This window comes from Linepithema humile, chromosome 6 (genome assembly GCF_040581485.1).
Source record: "Linepithema humile isolate Giens D197 chromosome 6, Lhum_UNIL_v1.0, whole genome shotgun sequence".
Lineage (NCBI taxonomy): Eukaryota > Metazoa > Arthropoda > Insecta > Hymenoptera > Formicidae > Linepithema > Linepithema humile.
The window spans coordinates 18,792,920-18,820,677 of NC_090133.1; the positions used below are offsets into that span (position 1 = coordinate 18,792,920).

A 27,758-nucleotide genomic window follows, 5' to 3' on the forward strand; every position below is an offset into this window, starting at 1 on the left:
AAGGAAGATGCAGCTTCGTGAAATATCAATTTTCATGCTTTCTCATCGCTCGCGTTTCTAAAATCTCTCAATTTCCTACAGACTTGGAATCCGTGATAATCAATTAGGTGGAAAACCGAGGTAAGATTGACCAATCAAATTAAAACTGCGGAAGTAATAGTACTTTAAGAAATGAGAGGAAACTGTTCCCGCGTAATTGCGGAACTCTGCAGATATAATAGGACAGATCTCAGCTCGAAAAATGGATATAAAGTAAAATGGAAGTAGAAAGTGGATCCGTAATAATTTTATGAAGAATATTATGTGGTTCAATATATAATATCCTCTTGACGATTCATAAATAATTAGATTCAGAATTCGGAATTGAATGGAGATGTAATACTAAATGTACTCATCTCTGAAATTTTCACAAATCGATATGCGATGAAACAAAGAGGCAGAAATTGCGGTATAATCTTTATCAAAATTTTATAATATTTTATTTAATAACGCATACGTGTTGTGTAAATTGAACTCTATTTTCAATTAACTGCTACTAAAAGTTTCTCTACTGTGATTATTATATAAATCTATTATATAAATCTATATTGTGTTTAAAATAATTACTGATAATCCAAGTAGAAAATATTGATAACCTAGTTCATATATTATAACTTTTCATGTAATTATAAATACCTATGCAATTATTATCGCCGTTTCAGCGCAGTAGACGCTACACTGCCACATAATTTTGATTGCGAGAAGTCACCTCATATGAGAGCGAAATTTAAAGTGACTAGGAAAAGGCCACAAAGAGTCAAGTTATCAGTGTTCAAGCCCCTGTGCATTTTAATAAAGATCCCGAGCTCGCAATTCGCACTAGCTCGAGAAATCAAAGAGTGGTAAAAAGAGAGAGGAACAAAGGCCAACGCTCGACTGGATAGCGCGTTATGAGAGTCCGGTAATACCCTCGAATATAGAGCGTTCCCGAAACGTGTGATTATTGCATGTAACGCGAAAATCGTGGAACGCGTGAAAATTAATCCATCGTAATCCATCGGGAAAGTTTCTAGGATTTTAAAATCCCTTCCGCTTTAGATAGTTCAAGCCGTGAGAATTGTAGCCTCTAAAGGCTGCTGTATAAAAAATTCTTTATCTCTATAAAAGTACGAAAATTCTGCCGCAATTGTTATAAATAGTTGAATTCTGCAAATTTATTTTTTTACGACAAGACAAATATGACGTGCATCATCGTTTCGTATTTTATTGTACAATATTTCGAGAAGATGCGCATCACTAGCTAACGCGAATGTACCACGAGAGAGAAAATGAGAAGGGAAATCGAAGCTTGAGAGAGGCCACGAAATGCCGGTTGGAATGCCGTCATTCACCGATCATTCGGTAATGGCTACACGTGTATACCATAACGGCCGCACAACTCCGACCACTACATTCGTGCCACTCACGCCGTTGCACTATGGCGAGTTATGCGCTGCGTGTCTAAACGTTTTGCTATTTCGACGGCGATAGATCCATCCGATTTCGGTATGGTTTCCAGTCTGGAAATCCAGATTATATCCAAGCGAAGTGGCACTTTGGCAATTGGAGCGCATTAAGTGTACGAGTGTGTGATTGTCAATAATTCTATACGGTACTGGATAAAGTAGTAGATTTATCGACAAGTTTGGGGCAGTCTTTAGAGGCTTTGACTAATGACAAAAGTCAACCAAAGCGTTAAAGTCGTGCTTTTGTCAAAAACATTTTTTGCGCAACAATGATTTTTATGTGGCATTTAATGTAATTGTAGATTATATAATATAATATATTCTATTATCATATATATAATAGATGATCTATGATTATAGATCTATGATTATATATATAATATATTCTAAAATGCAAACGTGGTCAAATAAAAAAGAAACAAATTTAAAATTATGAAACATGCATTATACTGTACTTTAGGAATATATAAAGTAATGAAGTAGAAGAATGCTTTCAGTCAGAAAGCTCTTTTGAACTGTACATCATAGAATCCTAAACGTTGTTGCGCGTTTAGGGATCATAAAGCTCTATATGTGGCTTTTGGCCTCTGATGAAGGATAATCTCTGTAGAGTAGCCTCGCTTTTCAAGCTCGCGGGAGATCGGCCGATGTGCGTGCTTGCTTGCTTCCGAGAGCGCTTGTAAATTTATGGAGTTACGAGAAGCGTATCCGGCGATGCTGGATGCGGAAATTATTACCGCTTTCGCGCGGTCGAATTACTTCTCCGTCAACACGATGCGTCGTATCGTATGCCACCGCATCGTGTGCTGATTTGCTCGTGCAAGTCGATCTTCATTTCTCTGGTTTCTATACGCGATTATACATGTAATAATTAGACGACACGAGAAACGCATAATGCCTGCTATTATCAAGCTATTGAGATGATGGAATATTGAGATCAAATGTATTCGTGATACGCGAAAATTTAGAATAATTATAGGTATACTTGCGCCACAAAATGCATATTTCTGACTAATAAAAAATTTATTTTTTTCTCAAAAATGTAATGCCAAGTTATTTATAAAATTTGCAATGTTATTCATCAAATAGTAAGATGTAAATTTTCAATTAAATATCCGATCGATTTGAATACAAATGCTAAGCTCTCACTGTTCGATTCGAACAGCACGGTTAAAGAGGGTCACGTGAATTATTTGAGAGACGATTAGATCGACCGCAAAAGCAGGCTTGGCAGTATTACCGGGAGAATACGAAATACGCGCATAACCGACGTAAGGGATACAACGGATAGTCCTTTAGCATGCGAAGTAGATAGCGATAAGTTAGACTGTCGAGCAAATTGTGAAAAAGATAATATAGTTGAATTGTTTCACGTTATTTTATATCACGTAATAATCATAAGTGTTATAAGGAAACGTTCCAAGAGAATGATAGCATTCAGTTCTCTTACATCTATTTTATGAATATACGTTGTAAAGTAATAGTGTTAAATACATAATGGCCAAATTCCATAATCAAGTTAATAATTAATTTCATCGCATTGTGACTCTGTTTAATAACTTTCGATAAAGATTTTCAAACTCTCTATTGCAATCTCGCAAAAATCGACCGTTTTATCGTCGCAACGGCGCGAAAGGACGGGGCCGAGTGAGGCCAGATCGAACAACGTGAAATATTCGCGCGACGATTAGATCGCGAGAGGCGCGCGTGCTTTTGTCTCGCATTAACGACCACAGGCCGCGGGATTTATCCGTCTCGCGATGCGAGAAGGCGGGCATAGGACGCCCATAGACACGGGGCACGTAAACTGGACGAGCGCGGGCCGCCATAGCCGCCGCCAGGGTCCACGCGCGCGATGTATCTCTCCTCCACCTCGCAAGTAAGGCCGAGCGGAAGTAATCGTTTTAACGCGCAATGGCAGCGATCGTTAAGTACCGCGGGCCCGGCGTTACGTCAGTCGGCGATCGCACATACGCGAGCGAGCGAGCGTGGACTACCTACGTACTCCACACGGCTACGCCTCGACACATTGCGCCCGACCCACGCGTCCATTGTCTTCCCTTTCGGAGACAGACGGCGCGTGACGTAAGAACGTAAGGACGGAGAAAGAGGGAGAATCGGAGTCAGCGATCGCGGGAGAGAGAAAGGTGAGAGATGAGAGAACCGGCCCGTACGTACGTACCGGCGGATACATTTCATCGGGAGAAAGAATCCCGCCTGGAAATTATAGGCAGATATACGCGGATATACGTAGGACGACGATCGGCGAAGGATATATCAAGATCTAACGTCGAGACGCGAGCGCGGGAAAAGCGCGGGGAAAGGACGTGAGAAAATAAAGCGCGCGTCGATGATAAATCGCAACAGGGACGGACCGGGTCCGAGTTCGCCGATCGGTATTGTAAAACAATGTACGCAGATGTGGCGAAATGCTCGTGGTAGCGCGACTGGCCTTCCTCTCTCTTTCGTAGTAACCTTGATCATGGATCGTAAATCCCGTAGGCACGGAGAACAGCAGGGATCATTGTACGAGGTAACGCGGATTCCTCCGACGCGTAATGCCACCTCGATCTCGGCCCGATTGCCCCTTTAAGCACCAACGTGAACACAGTGACACTTGTGACTTTTTTAATCTTTCCTTGTTAGAAGATAATTGTCGTTCGAAACTGTTCTTCAAAATTAAATTTCGAGGTTCGACTAGTCTTTTCCTACTTTTAATCGATTTCCCAATTCTTTCTTTTTCTTTTCTAACAATGAACGAGCGAAGTTAGGAGAGCAGAAATTAATTATACGTTATAAAATCTGATTAGTCCAATATCTGTCACATTAATTGTAAGAATAGGTCATTAACTCTTGGGAAGTTGAATTCATCTAATTAAAACATTATATACGATCATATGTCATATTTTTATATCTATCTATATCATGCATCATTGCATATTCATTAACTGCATTCCATCAAACGTGAAGCTCGCAGTTCTATCATTTTCAGATTAAAAAAAGCCGATGACAATAGTTCCCGCGACTTATCGATGAGATCACGCGAAAAATCCTTTAAGGATAGTTTCGGAACGCGAAGAGTGTCAATGCTGCGATATGTGGCACCTACACGGCCTCGATATATGTACACGGATCGTGAGCTCGGGATCACGAGACGAGAGGCGAGGCGGTGGCGACGGCGGCGGCGACGGCGGCGGCGGCGGCGGCGGCAGCGGCGAGTCGTATTCCGCGGGTCTCACGGCTCAGCCTCGACGTGAATCATGCCAGTTCCGGTCCGACCCACGCGTACGTGTCCCTGAAACAGCCGGTCTCGCGTTCGTCTCGACGCATCCCTCCGGTCTGAGTGCCCATCTCGATTACAGCCGCAGTTTGGGAGGAATTTCGTTGGACAAATTCTCACGCTTTTGTTTCCACGAAAATGCCTGGCGCGCACAAGCATGTTTTATCAGTGTTGTACCAAAGCGACGTTCCGTCATTATTTGTCCGTTCACGCGGTGACACGCGTTTCTAATTTTAGATATCTTTGTACTCACGCTGATGGCGGTTGCTAGCCGTGCACCAAAGCTGACGATGTAATAATTATATAATTATTATTATTATTGTTACTTTGATTATTATTTTTTAATAACGGTTTCGTTGAAAAATTATTCCCTCCTTTTATTATGCGGTTCTTACACCGACTGAATTTTTTGTGATAAAGTCACTCTACAAAAAAATTGCTAGGTCATCTGTCCCTAAGTTGCGACAGCGAGGTAACAAGCGGGTTAATTCTCACGCTGACGGTCTTTCGTGTAGAACGGAGACGGTACGTACCATCCAATTACGCCTCGGTCTCGTGCGCGTAAACGTCATTTAATCGCAACCTACGTGACTAGTGGGAATCAAGACGTTAACTCCGATATAAGACACGAAATAGACACTCCGCCGAGAAGCAAAACGAGTATACACACATTTCTCGTTCGTCTACATCATCCCGTATGACAGATTACGACTCCGCAATTTTGTCATTGCGACTATTAATCTTAGACTATCACGTCGGTATCCATTGGATTCCAATCAAATCTCTTCGATCTGTATTTTTTTGATAAAACACGTTTTTTGAACGTTGTAAAATGGAAGCTGTGATCTCAAGGTTGACTCTAGATATATGAGTCTGTTACCATGATTGAAGCTCGGAAAAAAAAGATACGTCGCATGCGTGATGTAAAATTTATATTCGTTTCCCACCAGATTCTTCGGAGATCATCGTGATATTCAAACCTTTCCCTCCAGTGGCTTTTCTCCGACCGGGAAATGAAATAAATTTCGATATACGCGCGGTTTTATGAAACACGAAATTGTAGTACTTCTCTCGAGTCCGCAATAAACTTTCGGCCGGTGTTTGCGATACATTTCATTCCGTGGCTGCCGAAACCCTTTACCTTCATTTTATGACGCGATCGGAGGACGCAGATTGATTCCATAACACAAATATGAATAAAACAAAATGCAACATTGATAGTGATCGATATTATTTCCCGAACGCGGGTTGCCGTCATTGGCGTGAATAGAAATATTCGATTTTTAGCAATATTTCGGCAATCTTTAAACATAAAAACATTTTATATTTAAAAATCAATATAATATCGTACAAAATATTTTTCTTTATTCATGAATAAGCTCTGTATAAGCTTCTTTCGTTGCTTATTATTTCTTTAAAAGTAACTATAATGTATGCGTATTTGAGAATTTTGAGCAATACAACATAAAATTTAAAAAAATAGTAAAAATAACGTTAATTTTTTATATAATCTTTTTTAAATGCAAATTTTATAATAACATAATTCCATAAAAGCTTCATATATTTGCCATTCTTAATCCTTGAAAACATAGTTACATGTGAAAATTTACCTCGAGGGAATTTTATGACTGTGACAGTATTTAAGTTCTTAACATGCTTGTTCCTTTACATATTCCCTTTAGTGAACAGTAACTTTAACACAAAACTGTCAGACTGCTTTTAAACTGTTCTACAAGATAACAGTATCTATACAACTTATTCTATAAATAGCGCTATAGCTCATTCATAATAACTTTTCGCTGCCTTTCATATTTTATACTGTCATTTTAAAGTTCCCATATAATTTTTTTGTAACTCATATTTATTTGCTCAGTTAAGTTAATTGAATAAATTTCTGAGTATTTCAGAAACTGGGAGAGTTTCCTTCAATGATTTACGCTTGGAACAAAAAAATATTTAAATGTCTGTCCGTATGTGTTCATTTAAGCTGCAAACCTATTGTAATCCGGCACGATCACATGTCATAAGATAGCTCTGTGCTCGCGAAGTGGGTCCTGAGAAATCGCTTTGCTTCGTCGCGAGGTAGTCACAAGAGAGATACAATACAACGGACACTCAGACAGGACACGCGTACCCTGTATAAGGGCCCCCAACACCCCCTCGAGTCCCGCGCGACTCGTAATACGAGAACGGGACTTTGTGCCACGTAATGCTGGCGCAGCACGGAAGTTGCAGGCGTTCCCGTTGGAACGTGAACTTCCAGCTCCCCCTTGGAACAGATCTGTGCGGACAGGAACTGGATCCCGATCGATGGGACGAGAATCCGGAACGACAAACGGTAGCGCAAATAAGGAAGGGATATTTTATTGAACAATTTGACGACGATTGTTCAAGAAATGTGCGAGCGTGTGATAAATTCTTTATATGTTCGTCATTATTATGAATTACAATAGCTGAAGGATCTCAAGAGAAATGAAAATAATAAAGTGGAATTGTGAAAAAAAGAATCGCTAAGTTAGGACACAATAGTATCATTAAAATGAATAGCTTCAACGAAACAAGCATTATGTGTAATATAATTGAACGATTGAATGAAGTTTTGCGATATATATATGATTATTAAAAAAAAATAAATCTTTTACGAAGATATTTAACTATAAATTACTTTATTTCAATACCTTTTTTATATAATTCTACGAGTAAAAAATTTAAATTTTATTATCAACTTTAAATAATTAAATCTCATCAAAAATAGTACGGTGGAATTTTATTTCTACTATCTCGTGCCATCACTGCATTCAATTACAGGACATAATTGATCATCTCTAATTGCGATAATTATTTCCGATATCGAGCATAGAAATTAAGTGATGCGTAGCGGCGTTTTTTGGTGTCGCGATAAATTCCGATAATTGACAAAAATGAATAATAAAAGTAAAAATTGATAAAATAGTTGACATACTTTGCTTAGGTTGCTTTGGACGCCGTTCGCGATTACACACAGATCACCAGCAAAAACCAGTCAGGAACTTCGTTATTACAGAGATATCGAGCATCGGAGGTGCAAGAGATCCCCGATATTTTTACCGGACGAAGCTCACTGGCGCTTCTATTAATTACGCGGCTGTCGTTCGGCGATGGTAGCGGCGGATCGCGCGATGCCGACGCGCGCTGGCGTCGTTAATTTCCCGGGGCCGATTTTCCCGCGATTCAACTCGAACGCCGAACGCTCCGAATCGCCTCGTCGCATCGCGCATCGGTTCGCCGAGCGCACCGTTTTTCACTCTCGACTGCCGCTGCTCAGCGTGCTTCGACGGGCACGCGTGTGTGCGCGTGACACGGGCCACGATGGGGCGATATCTCGCCCGCGGCCCTTTTTCACGAAAAACCGCTGACGAAGACGAAGAACCGCGGGCAATTCGATAGAGCGTGAAGGCGCGATAACACACCGCTATTTCTCCGTTGCACGCATTGGTCACGCGCGTAAAATGCACGGTTAGACGACTAGAGGTGCGCATATACCTGCAGAAAATCTTATTATATATGACAGTAAGTGACAGAAAAAGAGCTGGCAAAATATACCGAAGTTTTGGAAAGACTCTGCAATATTAAAGATCATGTTATATCGAATTGACACAAAATTGACACAACATTTTTAGCAAAGTCTCAGTTAATAAAATATTTAATCTTAGAAATAAGAAAGTTATTGCTAAGAAACTTGTACGTTTCACAGATACTGTATCCATTTTATTAAAGTAGATATAAATCTTTTCGCGCTGTGAAATAACTTGAAGTAAAACTTTGATCCGAAGCTTTCACTTCAAAGATATTCGCCAACTTGTCGCAAAATAATTTATTGCATCCTTCTGCCAATCTTCCGCAATGAATCCTGCGTCCCTCGTCAGAACTATCGGACGATCTTCGCGTAACTAGAAAAGGGAGGCGAACGAAGGGGGACCGAAGGACGCAGAATGGCGTCTAGGGCAGCGCTGTAAATTTATGTCCAATTTCGCGGCGGATTCGGAAGCGGCGGCCGAGCGGAATTTTCGCACGGAGATTTTAGCTCGCACGGGCAATAAACCTTCGACCAACCGAGCGGGTACACGCTGCCAGAAAGCCGTGCGTGTAACTCGTGTGTGCAAATATCCGTACGCAACGGAAAAGAGAAAGCTATATATATATACATATATATATACGTGAAGAAAAAAGAAGAGAGGGGGAGAGGCAAACGTGGAAAGAGGGAGCATTGAGTGACGGGGGTGCATGGGGAATAGGTCGGAAAGCCGACAAATGCAATCGGAGTTGAATATCGAAAAGCGTGACGAGCGGGAATTTTCGCGAGTACGTGTGCAAATATATTTAGGGTGGATCCGATTTCGGTTGAGAAACGTGTTTTTACGGTTTGCATCGCCATCGCTGAAAGGGACTAAATGCATTTACATAGAACTCGTTATAGCACTGGAACAGGAAGCGGTAAAACTTTTGAAACATTCAACATTAGCGTATTAAAGCAAGCACTACAAACCGTATGAATGAGCCGAATATTCGAATAATTGAAAATTTCATTATTCAAATTATTCAAAAATTGGAATATTTAAATACTTATGTCGAGATATTTTATAATATTCAAGTAACATAGGTATGGAAATTTAAATTTCTCAATTTTTAGTCCATTTTGTCTCTACCACGCGCTACAGTAGTATAACAAAGCTTTTCTCCATACTTTTTCTACGCTATATGAAAATACTATCTCAAGATTTAAGCGAACACAAAAACACAGTTAAGATGCCGAAAAAACGAAGAAAAGAGGACGGAGGAAGGAAGATGCGGATGTAATTTTCTTGTTTCTAAGCCATAGTCTACTGTGAAGAAGAGAGAGACGTACAGTTTCCCCCTACTACTTCACCAACACCGCATTCGTGCACTCCGGCGCGCGACGGTTGCAACCAGAAAGTGCTAGACTGCCTCGTCAGATCCCGTCGCCGCTGTTTTGTCCTCGTTAGGTGACTGCCTCTTCGCTAATGAATCCTTTTCGTAATTAAACGGCAGCGAAGCGCAATCTCCGGGGGAGACTTCTTTAATTAACGACAATTAACGGCGACAACGATTACGAGGCGCGGAAGATGACGAGGACGACGGTCCTGGTGGCTGCGATGCGATATGCGTGTTTCTTGATCTCTCTCCCTCCCTCGTTCTATCCCTCTTTCTACCGTTCGTGATCTCCGCTCATTTAAATTGTCAACGACGATTTCGCGCGTGCTTCGACTGCAAAAAAGGCCACCTATTTTCCGCGCAAAAGTCGGTCGTCACTACGCAGATATTTAATGATGCAAATGTACCACGTTGCAACTACTGTTTCATTTCGATATTTTTACTTCTTTTTACTTCGACACGCCCGCTAAATTCAAGAAAAGTACGAAACCTGGAATTTAAAATATGCTGCTGCCATATATTGACATCAATGAGAAATATTGTACAATTTTTGAGGAGACCTTTTTAAATCACAATCATTTTTCAGCGCTGTTCATCAATAACCGCAGAAAAAGTATTGTAATGCTAATCCATGCAGTTTTCAAATTTATTTAATACTATCGTAACGCGCGGATTCCGAGCAGTGCATAAATGGGTCTATCGTTGAATATTTCCCGGCTCGAAGAGCAGGAGAATATATACGCCGCTCGCGTATATCCGGTGGACATGGAAAAGCGATCGATCGCCTCGTGATCGCCTCTCTCAAGCGCGCGTATCGGGGGCGTAAAGAGATCTCCGCGGCGCCTCTATCGAAGGGCGGCACTTTACCCGCTCCCCGGATCGGATGCACGCTCGCAGGACCGATCCTGCGGGAATAGCGTCGGGGATATCCAAAACGGAGTGTGTTGGCGGCCGCGCATCGGATTTATGGTGTAATGCAAATTTATCGGAATTTTATTCACCCCCTTCCTTCTTCCGCCGTCCTCCTCCGCCACCACCACTTCTTTTCTCATCTTCCTGTCGCCCGCGCTCGCTCGCGGGCGCGAAAGATACGGCGCGCGGAGGCGGAACGGAGAGAAAGAGAACCGAGTAGAGACGGCAGCGGATACTTCCAGGTTCTTCAAAAAAAATCACGATTTCTCGTAAATTATGAGTGTCATCAATTTCTATCTCGGTCTCATTGCGGCCGCCAGGGCGGTACGTTACTACCGGCACCACCCTCTATCTCTCTCCCCAGGGTGGAAAGTGCGCTACAGGCGCACGGGAAAGAAAGCAAGAAAGGGCGGGAGGACACGAGAAAGGGAGGGCCACCAGCGCGGCGGCCGTCGCTTTATTATACCCCTGCCCTACCCGCCGTTCCTTTCGGTGTCCCGCAAGAACCGTAAAAGCGCTATGCCGAAGAAATATTACGAGTGCGATTTCATGGCGGCCGGCTGCACACTGACTTATATACACGGTAGTAAGGATGATCTCTCTCGAAAGACGAGTATTGGACGTATATCACCGGGATGCGGATACTGATCATAGGGCTTACGGATACACACATGAACCCGCACGACCGCGTAATGCACCGGCTGCGATGTATCGGCCTGTAAAATGTCTTTTGTACACCCCGGGAGCATGCTGCGACAAATTACTAGGATTCCAACGACAATAAAGATGAATTTCCGCCGTTTCTCCAGTTTATATTATTATTTTCATCTTTTTACAATCTCATATTTTTTTTATCAAAATTCAAATAATAATATTAGAGATCTTTCAAAATAATTATGCGTTTTTCCAGCAATATTAAATCGTTGTTAAAATGTAAAAGAAGCGATCTTTTTAGCAAGTCAGCTAAACGCAAAATATTCTGGAAAAGTAAAGTAGCGAAAGAATTCATTTGTATTTTTAACAAATTATTTACGAGAATAATTTAGTTTTTGCTAGAATTTTCATATGTGTATAATGACATTGTTAAAGCTCTTTGAAAACACACCGACTGCACAAGTGTAACTCTTAATAACAAAAGCGAAGCGACTGTGCAAAAGCACAAACAGTAAGATATAATCGCACGCATACACTTTTACTCGACTTTAGTCTACTTATTGTTAGTTACTCCAGAGCCATTAGCAAATGCAACAAGAATTCATCAATACGAAACTAAGTGAGTTCAAAGGATGCAGAACAATGAACGATGAAAGTACTTATCAACTATCACAATCTTGCTCATTAGAGTGGTCATTAAACCGCCTAGAGCTTAAATTACTTCCAAATTTCTGTCATCACCGAATACCTATTTAATAGCGAATTTCGAGCTCTTTCGCTCTCACTCGACTTCACCGTCAGTCAGCTAAGACGATCACTCCCCAAGAAGTTAAGACGATCAGTTGCAAAGCGAGTTTCTATCTAAAAGCTTGAACGTTGGAAACAATTTAGCTTACGATCTTTGCACAATACTATATCGTCTTCGCATGGTTACAGACGCCTCGATACCAGGAAACATCTCAGTAGCCTCGTTGCTCATGTCCGGGAAAATCAAATAACTCTCCGGCAGGCTTCGCGTTGTGAGAAGCACTCCATCCGGCGTTATCATCCCGGCGTGTGCATCATCTAGTTTGTGGAAAAAAGTTCTCCGCGCTGCGCGCCTTCTTACTTCGGAAAGTCTGAGATATAGCGAAAATAACTTCCGCGGAACCCATAAAGTCTTTATATCGCGAGTCTTCAACCAGAAAACGAATACATAAGAACACTTCGCGAATGTTACAAGCAGAAAAGCTTTCTTAGAGAATCTTTGGATTTTCGACATTGGTTACATCAGGAATTGAATCACAAAATAGAATTTGATTCACAAGTAGAGAGTACACTTGAAATATATAAAGTATTAAAATAATTAAGTAAAAAATAATGTTTTATGTCTCAAAAGATTTACTTCACACTATCGATTTTTAAAAAATATTTGAAATTATTTTTTAATTGAAAGTTAATATTTTAAACATAATAGCTATGTTCAACAGCTATGTTTTTTAATTCAAGCTTTTCCGCCATTCAAATTGCCAATTATACTGTTATGAATCACAGAATGAAATAACAATCAAATTATGTCCCTTTCGCAGAACGTGGAGATGACTGTCAGAAATCAAAGGGTAAGAATATTATTTCATCGGACAAATGGAGTTGAAAATGCATTGTGAAGCTAGGAGATAAAAGACAGTTCGACAGTCATTTTCAAAAATCTCGACTCCCCGAACGAATGTCAGTAGCTTCTTCGCATTTTCGAGTTTAATAGCCTTTCACGGCGAAGCCCGGACTTACGTCGGTTTTCAATTTACGACGCGCGAAATTGTCAGAAACTTTTTCTTACAATCAGGAAAAGGTCCGCGCTCTGAAGATCAGAACAATGAAGTAATTCCTACGCGAGATTCCAATTTTTAATTATAAAATATCGTAGAAGGGTCAAAAATTGTCAAAAAATTAAAAAAAAAAGATCCTTAAAATTTTTTACAAAAATTTCCATCACAAATCGAAAGCATTTATAAATTTATCAGAGTTTTGATGAATTCGCAAACATGTCAGAGTTCGAGTAAATTAACAAATTAATCAAAATTTAAAAAGTAAAATGTCGTAAAGTAAACAAGACAATTTCAGCATTCCAGAGTATTCAGTTTTATTAATATCGCAATTTACTGGCTTTCGGACCTGCGACTTCCTGTTTTTAAACTCAGAATATACTGCAAAGCAGTTACTACGCAGTCACGAAACGCTACTTCGGTTAAAACGGGCAAATCCTCGAAGGGACTACGGCGATTTTCCAGATGGACGAAGTTTTAAAGCACATCCCAGGATAGTACGCGTCTCGGTACGACAAGTGTTTTCCAAAAGCCAACAAGGAAAAGTCTGCGTAATCCCAACGGCACTCCAAACTTAACTAAAATTTTTCTACCTCTCTGAGAGTACACCGTCATATCAAACGCATCGTGCTAAAACGTCCAAACAAAAAATTTCAAAATTATATACCATAAAATCGCGATATACAGATTGAATTATGTTCCTTTGACGAGGATTTAAAAACTGCTGGAAAATAATCGCTCGAATATTTCATTGACATGAAGGCTTTTTTTGCTTCCATGGCATAATAATTATTTGCGTGTGTGCGTGCGCATTAACAATAATTCGACAAAATATGTGATAAAAGAAAATTGTCCTATCAATTTAATTATCAGTTACGAAAATTTCACGACTTCTATTATTAATCAAACCATTAAAATATGTATTAGTAAATATTACTATGTAAACATCTTTGTAGTTTTCTTTGTCGCGAATCAATATAAAGCAGAATTTCCGCAGTCATATTCCCAAGGACGCGTTACCCGTACTTATACCGCTATTTTTCATACTTTAAAAGCTTAATCCCACGAATTTATGAATTCTACGCTTACGGCTCGCTCCCTATGCCCGTCATCTTCTCACCCTTCTATTCCGTCTTTTTTTCTCATTATCATCCGTCAAAACCACCACTTTTCTCAGGAGAATAAAATATTCAAAAAACACGCAAACTGAAAGCAGATTGTGACTTCTCAGCGTCAGAACCTTATAATTTCTAAAAAAATACCAATAATGTAGGAATAAAAAAAAAATACTTAAAATAATATCGACTTATATTTCATTATAATGTGCATATTTTATTAATATATTTCATCACTGATTATATTAATAAAACATACTTTTAATGTGGAATATCTAGCTTTAAAAAAATCACTAAATATTGAACAAAATTATTTAATAGAATGTCTCAAAACTGGACAACGTAAATCTTAAAATTTTATTAATTGCCACAGAGATCTAGCTTTTCTCACAAATATTAGTAAAGCAAACGCAGAATATAGAATACTCGCGACAACCGATACCCATCGCGATTCTCCTAGGCGCGATTTAAATTATGAGCCCTGCAGATAATGCTGACGTATGCGTCAGTGATATCGCGAAAACAAGTTACGTCTCGAGCCTGACGTAAAATATAAAGGACAGCATCGATCGGCTTGCATGGCTGTTACGAGGGCTGTGGCCGTCACTTTTTCATTCGGGATTATCGCGATTGCCGTAGCGCGAGCCTTTGAAAAATTAGCCGGCGGCCTTCTCTCCGTCCTAGGATCAGCACCAGCTTTTTTCCCGCGAGATGTAGCAGCCACAAAAGGGTGGGTGGAGACAATAAATGGGATCGAGAACTCGCGGAATACTCCATTTACCTTCGCTTCCTTATCGCATTCTCCCCTCTATTCCCCTTGCCTGTATTTTCTCAAATGCAGGAGAATCTGGTCGAGCTCGCGGAAAAGCGAAATAGAACAACGTTAGCGGAAAGCATTGATAATATACTAAAAGCAATCTGTAAAAAATCTAGTGGTTATTTAACTTAGTATAGTTTAATTTAATAGAAAAAAATAATTAAAAACCATGACGATTCCAATTTAATTGTATTAAATTATTTTTCAGGATTTTCAAAATGCACATGTTATCAATAAGAATCAAATAAACATTATCTCTACGTACAAACGAAATATACCATTCTTTAATTTTCGAGAAAGTTAAAATTCAATAACTTGCTATATATTATATTATTGCAATCATTCTATCGCGATCGCCATTGCAAGAGCAGAACCTGATAGCTTATTATCGATTTGGCAAGCGTTCGTTCCACTCTATGCGGGCGATTCGCTAATTACGACACATCAGACTCGCAACACAGGATGAAGAGAGCCGACGAAGCTCGCGCTTTGAGAACGATATCGAGAACGGTGCAGAAAGGAGCGCCGAACGAAGTTGCATTGTCGAACGATCAGACTGGCTGGCAGCCAAGCTAACAGTTGATTTCGATGCCAGCCGCACCGGAATACCGGAGAGCACGGCCGGCCGGGAATTGGTCAATGTCCGGGATCGCCGGATATTATGCTACCGGATATTATGGTCGAAAGATTTTCGACGAGTAAAAATAACACGACACTGTACATGTATAATGTATGTACATATGTATTATTCAAATCCGTCGACAATTAAGTTAAGTAATTTTCGTACTTTTCGTAAGTATTTAATTCAACCTGCTTGAATGCATAGCTTGAATGATAACAAGTGTTGCATAATTTTCTTATAAAACAATTTCACTGTTACGAATACCTTCTTGGATAAAACAACGATAAGAATTAGAAGAAATCTTAAGTGATACAATGTTCGATAGATCATTTAAGCATGAATTATCAACTGTTTCCCACCAACAACATAAAAAGCGCAAATGGATGGACCACACGAAAGAAAGTTGCACTGCAGAGATCCAAGCGTTTCATTTCAGACTCAATTCCTGGCAAACCAACAAAGCCGCGCTCAACAACGGAAACACGTAATTCTTCGACATTCCTCGCGCCGCATAGAACGATGCACACCATAAGCATTCGACGCATCCATATCCCGAATTACCGAGGTGAGCGCGTTAATTAGCAATTCGAATGCAATTCGCAAGTTCTTCTTCACCCAGCGCGGTTTAATTTGTTCACCGAGATCGTCTGATCGCAATATATTAAGCGTATATAAGCAATCGCAACGATAAAGATAATAGGATGATGATACTGGCGTAATAATAATAAGATGATTTAGAGTTTATCGTAATTTAGATATAGCGCTAATATTTTCTCAAAACATATTCGCAGCAAAATTTTGCGAAGAAAAATATTTTATATTAAATATATGGCTATAATATAGAATATAGTGTTAAAAATACAGCTACATTTTCCTCCTCCCGCGTAATCTACCGAGAAATAAAACACACTTACTTTACAACGTGATTCATAAATGAAACGTTTATATCTCTATAAAAAGTTATCTCGTATCTGCAGTAATCGTATCGATCGTCGTTCTTCATAACGTTTCCTTACATAAAATTTAAACGGTCTTGATGTCGCGATGTCTAATATATTAATAGTTGGATTAAGATGGTAATTTTTGGCCTCAGACTTTATCAACGTAATTTCTCGCAGATAGTCGACTCGATCATAATATTAGGATTGCGACGTAAAAATGAATGTTGTTCGAAATAAATGCATAAAAATGGAAATGCAGTAAACAAATTTAACCTGCACACAATGCTGGTAATTAATTAGTAATAAAAATATTTAATAAAAAAATAAAATATACATAACGATAAAATCATATTACAATTATTTTTACTGCAATATATTTTTAATATTTTAATTATATTCTATACGTATGTAGAACTTCATTATCGGTTTTTGTTACATATTATATGTTGCGGATTTTGGTTTTCAACAACAAAGTTTTGACTATATCGCATATTGGCAGCTCTCTTCCGTAACGCGAATTCCATAAAACATTATCTAACCGCAATATCGCTTCATTAAAATCAACAGAAAATCTATTTACTTGTTGTAAAACTCTGGATTTAGGTGAAAACTCCCAGTTCGTAACAGACCGTTGACTGAAACGATAATAATGTTTCCTCGCAGAATTGCCTTTGTATTGACTATCGAAACTTCGATAGTCATATCATTTATTTCGATCTACATAAACAACTAATAATAACACCGATCTAAATGTATTACTTGAGAACGTAATGCTACCGTTCCAATCATAAATTCAATTAGTATTTAACTAACCGCATCCTCTCTCGAGGTTGATAACAGCGCTCATCCTATTAATACTACGCTATTATTAAACCGGATATGCAGCGTGTCAATGAATTTTCACTCGATATACATAAAGCAGTTTCCACTAATGCTGGTTGCCATAACTAAATTTGTAGGCAGGTCACATAATTGCTATGAAATAAATTGTTATTGCACATTACAAAAAGAGAAAGAAAATGATGTCTCTATTCAAAAATCAATTATTAACTTTAACAGAGTAAAGCTTTTGATTGTAATTTAATACCTAAAAACAAGTAAAAAATTCTAATTCTAATTATAATAAAATATAAAAAATATCAAGTGTAGAAAGATTTTTTGACAAATTATCGAAGATTAAAAGGATGCGACTGATTTTTCTACCCCACATCTCCTTAATCCTGCTACGGTTAAATAACCATTATTTCGATTGGCGATTCATTATTCGCGTTTCATCTGTCGCAATTACTTTGCCGGCGGTGAGCCACCGCTAAATCGACAAGCGGAATCTCATAAATACGCAATGCGATTCGTGCTCACCCTTTAAGAGCTTCTACTTAAAACTGCTCGTCCCTGCGAGATCGTGGAACCTTTTCTCATTCTCCGAATTCTCTCTCTCTCTCTCTCTCTCTCTCTCTCTCTCTCTCTCTCTCTCTCTCTCTCTCTCTCTCTCTCTCTCTCTCTCTCTTGAACTGCGCCACTTTCCAAGTTATCGGCGCAAGTTCGTCGTGCGAAACGCGAAAGAAGCTCTGATCACTCCTGGGAAATCTCGCGAAGCTTCCGAAAGAAGACAATAATTAGAACGTTCGCCACGGTACTTCCCGTCAGTAGCATTTAACCATCTATCCCAGAAAGCGAGGATATATCCTGATTACTATGAAGAATCGTTCCTCAACATTTCAGAACAGTGAAATTGCTGATCGTTTTCACGAACTTTCTTATAACTTTCGGATAGCAAAATACCCACAATAATAATAATTCCAGATGCCAAATTATACGGCATTTACTTTTGAAATTGTATTTAAAAAATGATTTCTCTTTATAACGAAAAACTTAATATAAAAAATTAATATAAGCTAATAGCAATGTGAAAAATTCCAACAAATTAATTTGTTTTAATTTATCGATTTACTTCATAATCTCTGGATAATTTCTGTATATACAACTTAAAGTTTGTAAATCGTCGATATATCATTACAAAATATTCCATCGTAGTCGATATATCATTAGTAATATATTATCAGAGATATACATATTTCTTCATTAAGGCAGAGTTAGACTGGCTCAATTTACGCGTTGTTCGCATGCCGACGTTATTGACCATAATTCTCGGTTGTGGCAAATAGCTGAACCCATATAAACGCGCGCGATGATTACGTCAAAAATATGTAAAATGTAAAATGGGTTTATGAGTTTTCGGTGTAACATGACTCGCGCGCACGCTTGATGATAATTAGCTCTGCAGGAAACACCGTAGCACGCACCGTAGCATGCGTACAGGCCCTCCCGAACGTGGAAATCGATTGCGCTGCGCGATTACGAAGACGGACGTCGCGATAAGTTCAAACGAACCAGGCGAACAAATAAAAAAAATATGAAAAAATTTATAAATTAAGCACGGATGTCAGTGAAAATATAACCGTGCGCGGCATAAATTATGAAGACATGCCACGTACAAAAAATGCAAAGTAGCGCCAAAATACATCGCGCACTCTAGATCCGAGAAATAACTAAAACATGCGAGAATACGGTAAATCGCGAGCAACGACACAGGCTGGCGAATATTGATGACCAACGCTTCGGCCGGCATTAAAATAGTAATAAAACTGACAAAGAGAGCCAAATGTGTATGCCGTTAATTATCCGTCGTTTGCGATTTCGTTTTTCGTTATTCAAGCGCTATAAACTGCGGGTTGTGTGAATATTTAATAATGTCCGTTTCCGATAATAATGGATGTTTAGTTAATCGATTGCCTTCCGGACTAACATTACTTTGAAAAATGTCTAATTGAACATTCAATATCAATGATGCAGTTCGAACATTTCCTATGCAATTAATTTTTTTAAAGATGAGCAATAAATAAACTTCAAATAAATTACTTCAAAATATTTGGTATCAATTCAGAGATCTACAATAGACTACAATATAATTCTCCTAATCACTTTGATTTATTATTCACCTATTTTTTATTCATATTCAATATTAAGTAATAATGTCTAAATGTTACAATTATTGTTCCCTTTATTTTGGCGATAAGTAATTTCTGTCAAAAAACGCGTGTTACACGGTAAAACACTCGTGAGTGTTTTATTTCAGGCTTCCATAGTTTCCCTTTTACCGGCTCAATTATCGAAATTCCACCGTGTCACCGGAAACGAATAGGTCACTGGTAACCCTTTCTTCCTCCCCCTCCCCTCCTCCCACCAATGCAATGCGCAATATCAAACAATGATATTTTGCACAATGTCGTCGGCTGAGCGGATCGCCTGCATTCGTTCGTTCTGTCGCATCGGTGCGGAAACGCGACAGCGGATCATCCGGTCTGCTATAAACGACGCCCGGAAGCTTCATCCGTTATTAAACAATTTCATCGTATCTATCGGACCGCGCAGACTTGCTATTTCGCCAAAAACCTTCCCCTATGCGAAACAATCGTAAGGGAATTGTAACTCCGAAACTTGTAGTCTTCGAAATTCTTGTCTGTCTCTACATCCCTTCTCGATTAATTAAACCATACAAAAGGGTCTGCTACAAGAATTAATTTCTGACTAAAACACCCGAAAAATAATAATTTATCCAATTTCAATCCATTCTAATTGCTTTTAAAAGTTTAAAAATACGCACAGAAAAACCGTTTACTTTTTAATATAATATTATTTCTAAATGGTTTGTTAAAGATTATATTAGAGAAATAATATCATTAGTTATGACAATAATGTGTATATTAGTGAATCACGTATAGGTTTATTTTTTTTTTTTATAACCATCGTCTCTACAACTCTGTCACATTAGACGCGATCGTATCAATTCGTACAAAGGGAATCCTGAATGAACGCATAGGTATACAGGTGGCTATCTATGTCCGTCTGTATTGCGTATTACTATTCCGTCGACCGCGCCGGACGTCCGGTGTCGGTACAGGAAAACGCGTCTCGTCGATCGGGAAAGGTAGCTCAGCGTAGTCATGCACGCAAGTACAAACATGTATGTATAGGGTGTTTGATAATCGATGATAAAAATAAAAATGTCGCAGAGAATTTTACTCACATGGCCAATTTTGTTCCAAAACTATTCCTTATTTATTGAAAAAATTTTGTATATTGTTCTGTTTCATTTACTTGTTAATAAAAAAAATAAAAATAATTATTCGTTGCCTGCATATGTTACTCAATTGTATAAAACCGAACGATATGAAAAAAGTTAATTACGGGAAAAAGTTACTCTCGCAAAATTGATTAATTCCGTATTAATCCGAAACACCCTGTATACGAGGCGTGCTGCCGTGTGACAAACGCGCGTCCACTCGCTTCCGCTTTGCGTTCATTCATTCATTCTTTCGCCTTCACCTACGCGCCTCTCACCGTCGAGCATTTCCTTCGTTCGTGGAATGAATCATCGAATTCCCGCGTTTCTGAGCGTCAAGCGCAAGTACATGTTCTTCGACGATTTCACAAAGTTCTCGACATAGCAGAAATTAATGGTCTGCTGATGAAACGTGCCGTAATTCGGTTATCCGTGAAATTCAGCGAAAACGTTCGTAGTTTACTATTAGATTTTCGTGCAAGATGTACCATATAAAGGGATTTCGTGCAATCGATAAAATTTTAGTGCATACTGAAAGTGTATAATCAATCATTGTGCATATAAAATACTATGAAAAATATTGAATTAAAAATAAGCATTAAAAATTAAATTATATTTTTCACTACGGAAAAATAATTTGTCTCAATCAATTATTGTCTTAATCAATTATTTCTAATATATATAAAGTGTATATTAAAATATACTGATATATTAAAAAAGATATTTGAGAAGCAAGTTTAGTATTAATTTGATAAGCAAATAAATTTCTGTACAATTTATCTGCCGTTTTACTGATTCCGTATAAAGCCAGATGGCAAACCACGTTGCGTCACAAAACTCCGTTTCACCGCTCGACCGGTCCGGAATTAGCAGCTCCGTTCGGCTGATTTCCGGTTGCAAATCTCCGAATCCGCGATTAAATCGCCGTGTCAATCGACGTGCCGACGCGTCGACGCGTAGAGACCGTCGTCCCTCTTTCGCTCACGTATCGCGTTAACAAGCCGCCGTACAATAGCTATTATTGTTCGGTTGGGTAGGTAGGTAGGTAGGTAGGTAGGTAGGTAGGTACTAGGTAGGTGGAGGTATACTAGACGTCCGGGCACGTATATATGTGTATGAGGAGGACCTAGCCCCAGCTCGTGCCTACGTGGTCTGCCTGCGCGCCTCTCGGGCGCGAGAGCACACATCCGACATTAGCGGTGATCGCAAACTTTCTCACGGGGGGGACCTGCCGACCGCGATAATGGCCGGCGTTACGCATAATAATGCCGACGTGATTGCCCCTCGTAACCGATTTCATCGGACACTGCACATAAGCCGGCATCGACCAGCACTTGACAGCTTTATACGTGTTCGCGAACAAATATTTGCAGGCACCTCAACCTGCGAAATTATGAGCGCTATCTTTCTCCCACGTAAAACCATGTGATATTTTACCCGAAAAAGTAAATTTTGAAGTAAAATCTGAATTTGCAAACAAAAAGTACGAAAAGACTGTTAGTGTGTAATGTGTTCAAAAATGTTTATATTGTATTGATTAAAACCGTACGCCATATATGTGTTCCTGCCTTATAAATTCATATAAAATTATCTCTATTTTGTATACATTTATACACCAATTTTGTATATTATTAACGAATTAGAGATCGATATACTGTAAGCTATTAATGTAAAAAAAAATTTCGACCACGGCAAGATTCATATTTTATTAATGTAGAGATGAGGACCGAACGATAAAAACTGATTCTTTTTTAGTATTCGCCACCAATGCGTAAATATGTAGTGGAGTATACGTATAATCGTTCGATACAGGCAATCCTCAGGTCACCTTGTCGTCATCGGCTCTTCACATCTACCGGGCGCGAATGGAAAAATTCCGGTCACGAATCCTTTTCAGGCTAGGTAGAGTCACTCTCACCGCGAAAGATCGCGCCTCCGCTCGACCGTTCCTCCCATTTTCGAAATAAAATTGCGCGATTACCTTTCGTTTCACGCTTTCTACATTTCTGCGCGACGTTATACCGCTCAGCATCACGCGTTACTCGATAGAATATTCTGTCATTTCAAGAACAAAACGCAATAAAAAAACGCTTTGACGCGACGCGTCAATCTACGCTTATCTAAATGCAGATGGCGCAACTGCAAATTTTATGAAAAATTTTTATATCTAAATAAAATTATAGAGTTCATACAACGAAACATTGCATGGTCACAATGCAAGTTCAATGTGATGTTAATAATAACATCAATTTTCCAAATCATATTTCGATAACATAAAAATAATCTCATGTGTTTGGTTATTTAAAAATCAATTATTTTATTTTTTACTTCTAATAAAATAATAAATCTGTTATTGAAATTAAAGTCAGGAATAATAAAAAATTTCGGAAATATATTATGATAGTTCGAACAACCCGTGCGTTTATATTGATTGTTATACATAATAATACGTCTATTTCGAATCCTTCTCTTTGTTTGTTTGTCGAAATTTTATTATATCATCGCAGAGGCACAGGTGGTGACAACAAAGTCCAGTCGGCTGTGTTGCGGTCATGCCTACAAATTGGCAATTAACGCTAACCAAACGCAGACGGCTAAAGGCTATGTTCCGTGGGGTTCGAAGGTATGACAGGTTTTACAACCACTTGGTTCTCTACGAGCCCTCCAAAAAAGATAATTTTACGAGTACCTATCGTGGCAACATCGTTGAGAGCGGCGTGAAAACAACATCGGTTTCGACAGGAAAATGGTTCGAGAATGACGTTGCAAAATTCCTTTCAAGTAAAACAACGCGTGTCTGTGGTATGTTTGTAAGTCATTTCTAAACCACGTGTAGAAATTAACAAAATATTCTCGTGAAATGTACGGTCATTATGTATCTTTCCTTGCAATTATTTTCAAAGTTAATATTGTAAACTGTCTAATTACACTAAATCACATGTTTCAAAATTTTATAAATTAAAAAATTTCCATAAAAACTAATATTTGTGTTCAATATTTCCATAAAAATTAATAGTTGTAATTTGTAATTTTTCGAACAATAAGTGCAGTGCTTTAATTTTATTATAATCTATTATAATACAATTATCACGAACTCTTCATAATTATCTCTAAGAAAAAGTATATAATTTTTAAATATCTTGCAGAATATTTAAAACAATTAATTATATATTGGTTTTTCAGATTACAAGAAAAGATAACATAGTGAAATTGTCATACTTCTCCTAATTTCCTTCAATTTTCTCTCGCTTATATTTTTGAGTATCTTCTCATCATTTTACATAATTGCCCAACTATGTAAAAACTTTAAAGTTTAGACAAAATATACAATGCAATACATTTTGAAAGCAGAAAATAGTATATCCCTAAATTGCAAATCAAGAACATACCTCGTGTAGAAATCTTATTATATAAAAGTAATGTGAAATTGTATGATCATGACTTACCGGTACATGATGTGCAACAGCGGAGTTGTCGTCTACGTTGATCTGTAAGATAGAAAAATAGGTATATTTAAATCAGAATAATTAATATTTTCAAAGCAATTACAGAAAGTATTGAATTTTTTATTTAAGACGACAAAGAAAATATTGAAAAAACTATAATTTTTTATTACAATTTATATATATAAAAAATTTACAAAATATTTTTGATGAATAAAAATTTAATGCTTATATAAATATTCGACAAAATTTCATTTAAAGTTGTAAAAGTGTGGAAAATATTTAATGTTTATTTTTTTTAAGTAATATTATTGTGAATATCGCGGAAATAAATCAATATACTACAAGTAAAAAATAAAAAATAATAAATTACCTTATAGATGCTCCGCCGTCGCCCGATGCCCCCTGGGCCTCCTCCTCCTCTCAGTAGTCAATCGACGTCTGCTCTTTTATGGCACTCACTCGCGAAAACATGTTTAATTACGAACGCGCAATCTTTGTCATGATGACAAAGATAAACTCGAAAAACGCGATCGCACGAGACTACGATTCGATATATAGCAGAGGCAACAGCAGAGAAGGGAAATTGAAAATTGCGTAATTAACTTTTCGTTTTATCCGTCGCGACTATGTTAAAGGTAAACTACTTTTCGTGCTTTTCGTACATAAGAAATAATACAAATTAGTAATTAGTTGTAATGAATAATCTTTAATATGTGTCGTCATTTGAAAATTAATACGGTAAGGAGAGCGAAAAGATTCATTCCCGTCTGCTCTGATTCAGTGTCCTTGTGCGAATGGTAACAAGGTTATAACGCGCTGAGGGTACGCCAGGATGTAAATCGCAAGAAACAAAACTATCCTTGACGACACGCGCATTTCGATGCTAACTCGCGATGTCGGGGATTGTTTTTGTTTTTCGTGATATACAACGCGGCGTATGTTGTCTTGTGCGTTATCACCTTATTCACATTCCTATTCGAATACGTCACAGAGCAAACAAAAACTTTTCTTTAATATTCTCCTTGCCATATTATTCCTCGCAATCACAATAGATATTAGATTATTTCCTACAAATAATTGTCGATTTATATTACATCTCATGTACGGAAAGCACGAAAAACTTGCGAAAGTGGTTTAAGCATAGCATAGCTGCGACGGGTGGCAAGCAAAATTGACTGCGCAATTTTCGATTTCTCTCTGCTGTCGTTGCCTGCTGTGAGAATCAAATAAATCATAGTTTCATACAATCGCGTATTTTTCGAATTTTCCTTTATCATGATATGACAAAGGAAAGCGCGATCGCATGAAACTATGATCCGTTTGATTCTCACAGCAGGCAACAACGATAGAAAGACATCAAAAATTGCGCAGTCAATTTTGCTACCATTCGTCTTGGCTATGATATATCTAAACTACTTTTGCAAAATTTCCGTGATTCCCGCAGATGAGAAATAGTATGAATCAACAACTGTTTATAGAAAATAATCTTTTAATATCAATCGCAATTACGATTTGAAAAACAATACGATAAGGAGAACGATAGAGTTATTTCCGCTGCCGTGTGTTCCGCGCGAATGCCGTCCTGCGAATGTGAGCAAATTATTACACGCAAGGACAATAAGTACGCAAGACAACAGCGCGCGCACGCGTCATAGATCACGAAAAACAATCTTCGATGCTAGTACCGAAATTACTCACATGTAGTGTTAGGGTTTGTTTTTGTTCCTTGTTTACGTCACGGCATACGTGCTCTCTGTTTTCTGCGTGTTATTAACTTACCAGAGCAGCAGAAGTTTCTTCGTATCGTACTTTTCACCGTATTAATTCTCAAATAGTGATCGCGATACATATTAGACGATTATTTTCTACAGCAAAATTCCGATTTATATTAATTCCGCACACGAAAAACATGGAAAGTAGTTTAGGTATAGCATAGTCGCGACGGGTTAAGCGAAAACTTAATTACACTGTTTTCGATTTCTCTTCTATGCTGTTGCTCTGTTATGTGTCGAATAGTAGCCTCATGCGCGACCGTGTTTTTCGAGTTTTCCTTTGTCGTCATGACAAAGTGTCGCGCGTTCATAATTAACCGTGTTTTCGCGAGTGAGTGCGTGCCATAAAAGAGCAGCCATCGATGGACTACCGAGAGGTGGAGGAGGCCCAGGGGGCATCGGGCAACAGCGGAGCATCTATAAGTAATTTATTATTTTTTATTTTTACTTGTAGTATACTGATTATTTATTTCCGCAATATTCACAATAATATTACTTAAAAAAAAAAAAAACATTTCCACTTTTACAACTTTAAATAAAATTTTGTCGAATATTTATATAAGCATTAAATTTTTATTTATTAAATATATTTTGTAAAATTTTTATACATATAAATTGTAATAAAAAATTATAGTTTTTTCAATATCTATCTTAAATAAAAATATCGATGTTCACTGTAATTGTTCTTAACATATTAATTCTTCTAATTTAGAAATATTTTTCTATTTTACAGATCAATGTAGATGACAACTCCATACCATGTATCGGTGAGTAATAATTAAATTACCATTATTTTAATTATGAGACAATATGCATTTGTGAACAATTATATTACAAATGCATACAAAATATTAAAAAATTCAAATTAAAAGTATGTAAAGATGTAGAATAAATAAAAACAATATTTCACGTATCTATTGCCTTAAAATAGATTGATTAGAATAAATTAATCAATTAACATTTAATCCTGGAATAGACGATTATTCACTACTTCTCAATACACGCAACAATGCATGAAGCTTATAAAATAAAGCTCGTAAGTTAGCTACATCGTTCACTTCACTATTATACTATTTCAGCAAGATATTAACTTCAAAATATGATATTGCAAAAATTTATAAAACATGATTCATAAATATAAGAAAAACAGAAAATATTTTTTGCATATCAAGAACACTGTTGTCGCACAAAATTTTCAGAAAATATGAATAAAAATACCTTAAAGACGCAATATACTTATTATACTTATTAATTTTTACTCGAGCAATTTTATTACAAAACATATTATTTAATTATTTAATTAGTATTAAATTTTTATTCTGTAATTAAATTTTTCCTGTTATTAAATATATAATGAGAAATAAAAAAAGAGACAAATCTATAATACATGCAATAGATTTGTAGAATAGAGTTTTTATTTAAATATCTCTCTTGTTGTGTAAAATAAAAATAAATTAATTTATTTTCAATTCTGAAGTGAATACAAATAGTAGTATTGAACAGTATTTGTCGTTAATAATAGCTGAGATGATTATTTTTAATATTATCCGTTCCGTATTATTCTGTCAAATATGATTGCATGGTATGTTTTATTTTTTATTCTCTTTCTGGTCTGTCTTTCTAATACTGTTACATAAGCAAATATACGAAATAGCGGAAATACATCGTAAGGAGAAAACACAAATTTGATTTTACGAAAAAATAACAGAATCTTTAAAGCGGAAAATTTTATTTTGGTGAACAAATTCTATTTTGGCGCGAAACCGTTATCTATCGATCAATGACCCGAAATTAATTCCACGCTATTCACGGTAGTGAACGGTATTGAAAATCGGGGGCGTGAGATTGCCGGAAGAGG

The 27,758-nt window shown here is 37.7% G+C and overlaps 1 protein-coding gene and 1 long non-coding RNA gene across 6 annotated transcripts in view; one reads left to right on the top strand and one right to left on the bottom strand.

The window, feature by feature from the left end:
- stet (stem cell tumor) overlaps positions 1-27,758 on the bottom strand; it is a 364,130-nt gene that overhangs the window by 291,544 nt on the left and 44,828 nt on the right. For 3 of the 5 annotated variants that reach the window (XM_067358298.1, XM_067358297.1, XM_067358296.1), the window contains exon 6: positions 24,129-24,170. The exons of 1 other annotated variant lie outside the window; for it this stretch is intronic. In XM_067358298.1, coding sequence (XP_067214399.1) covers positions 24,129-24,170 — 42 coding nt within the window. Of the gene's footprint in view, positions 1-24,128; positions 24,171-24,498; positions 25,087-27,758 lie in introns of those variants that run through there. One more of the 5 variants, XM_012374301.2, reaches the window with a different exon arrangement.
- LOC137000814 (uncharacterized) overlaps positions 25,805-27,758 on the top strand; it is a 46,797-nt gene continuing 44,843 nt past the window's right edge. Inside the window, exons 1-2 of the long non-coding RNA XR_010890992.1 lie at positions 25,805-26,323; positions 26,634-26,667. This is a non-coding gene — a long non-coding RNA (uncharacterized lncRNA). The remainder of the gene's footprint in view (positions 26,324-26,633; positions 26,668-27,758) is intronic.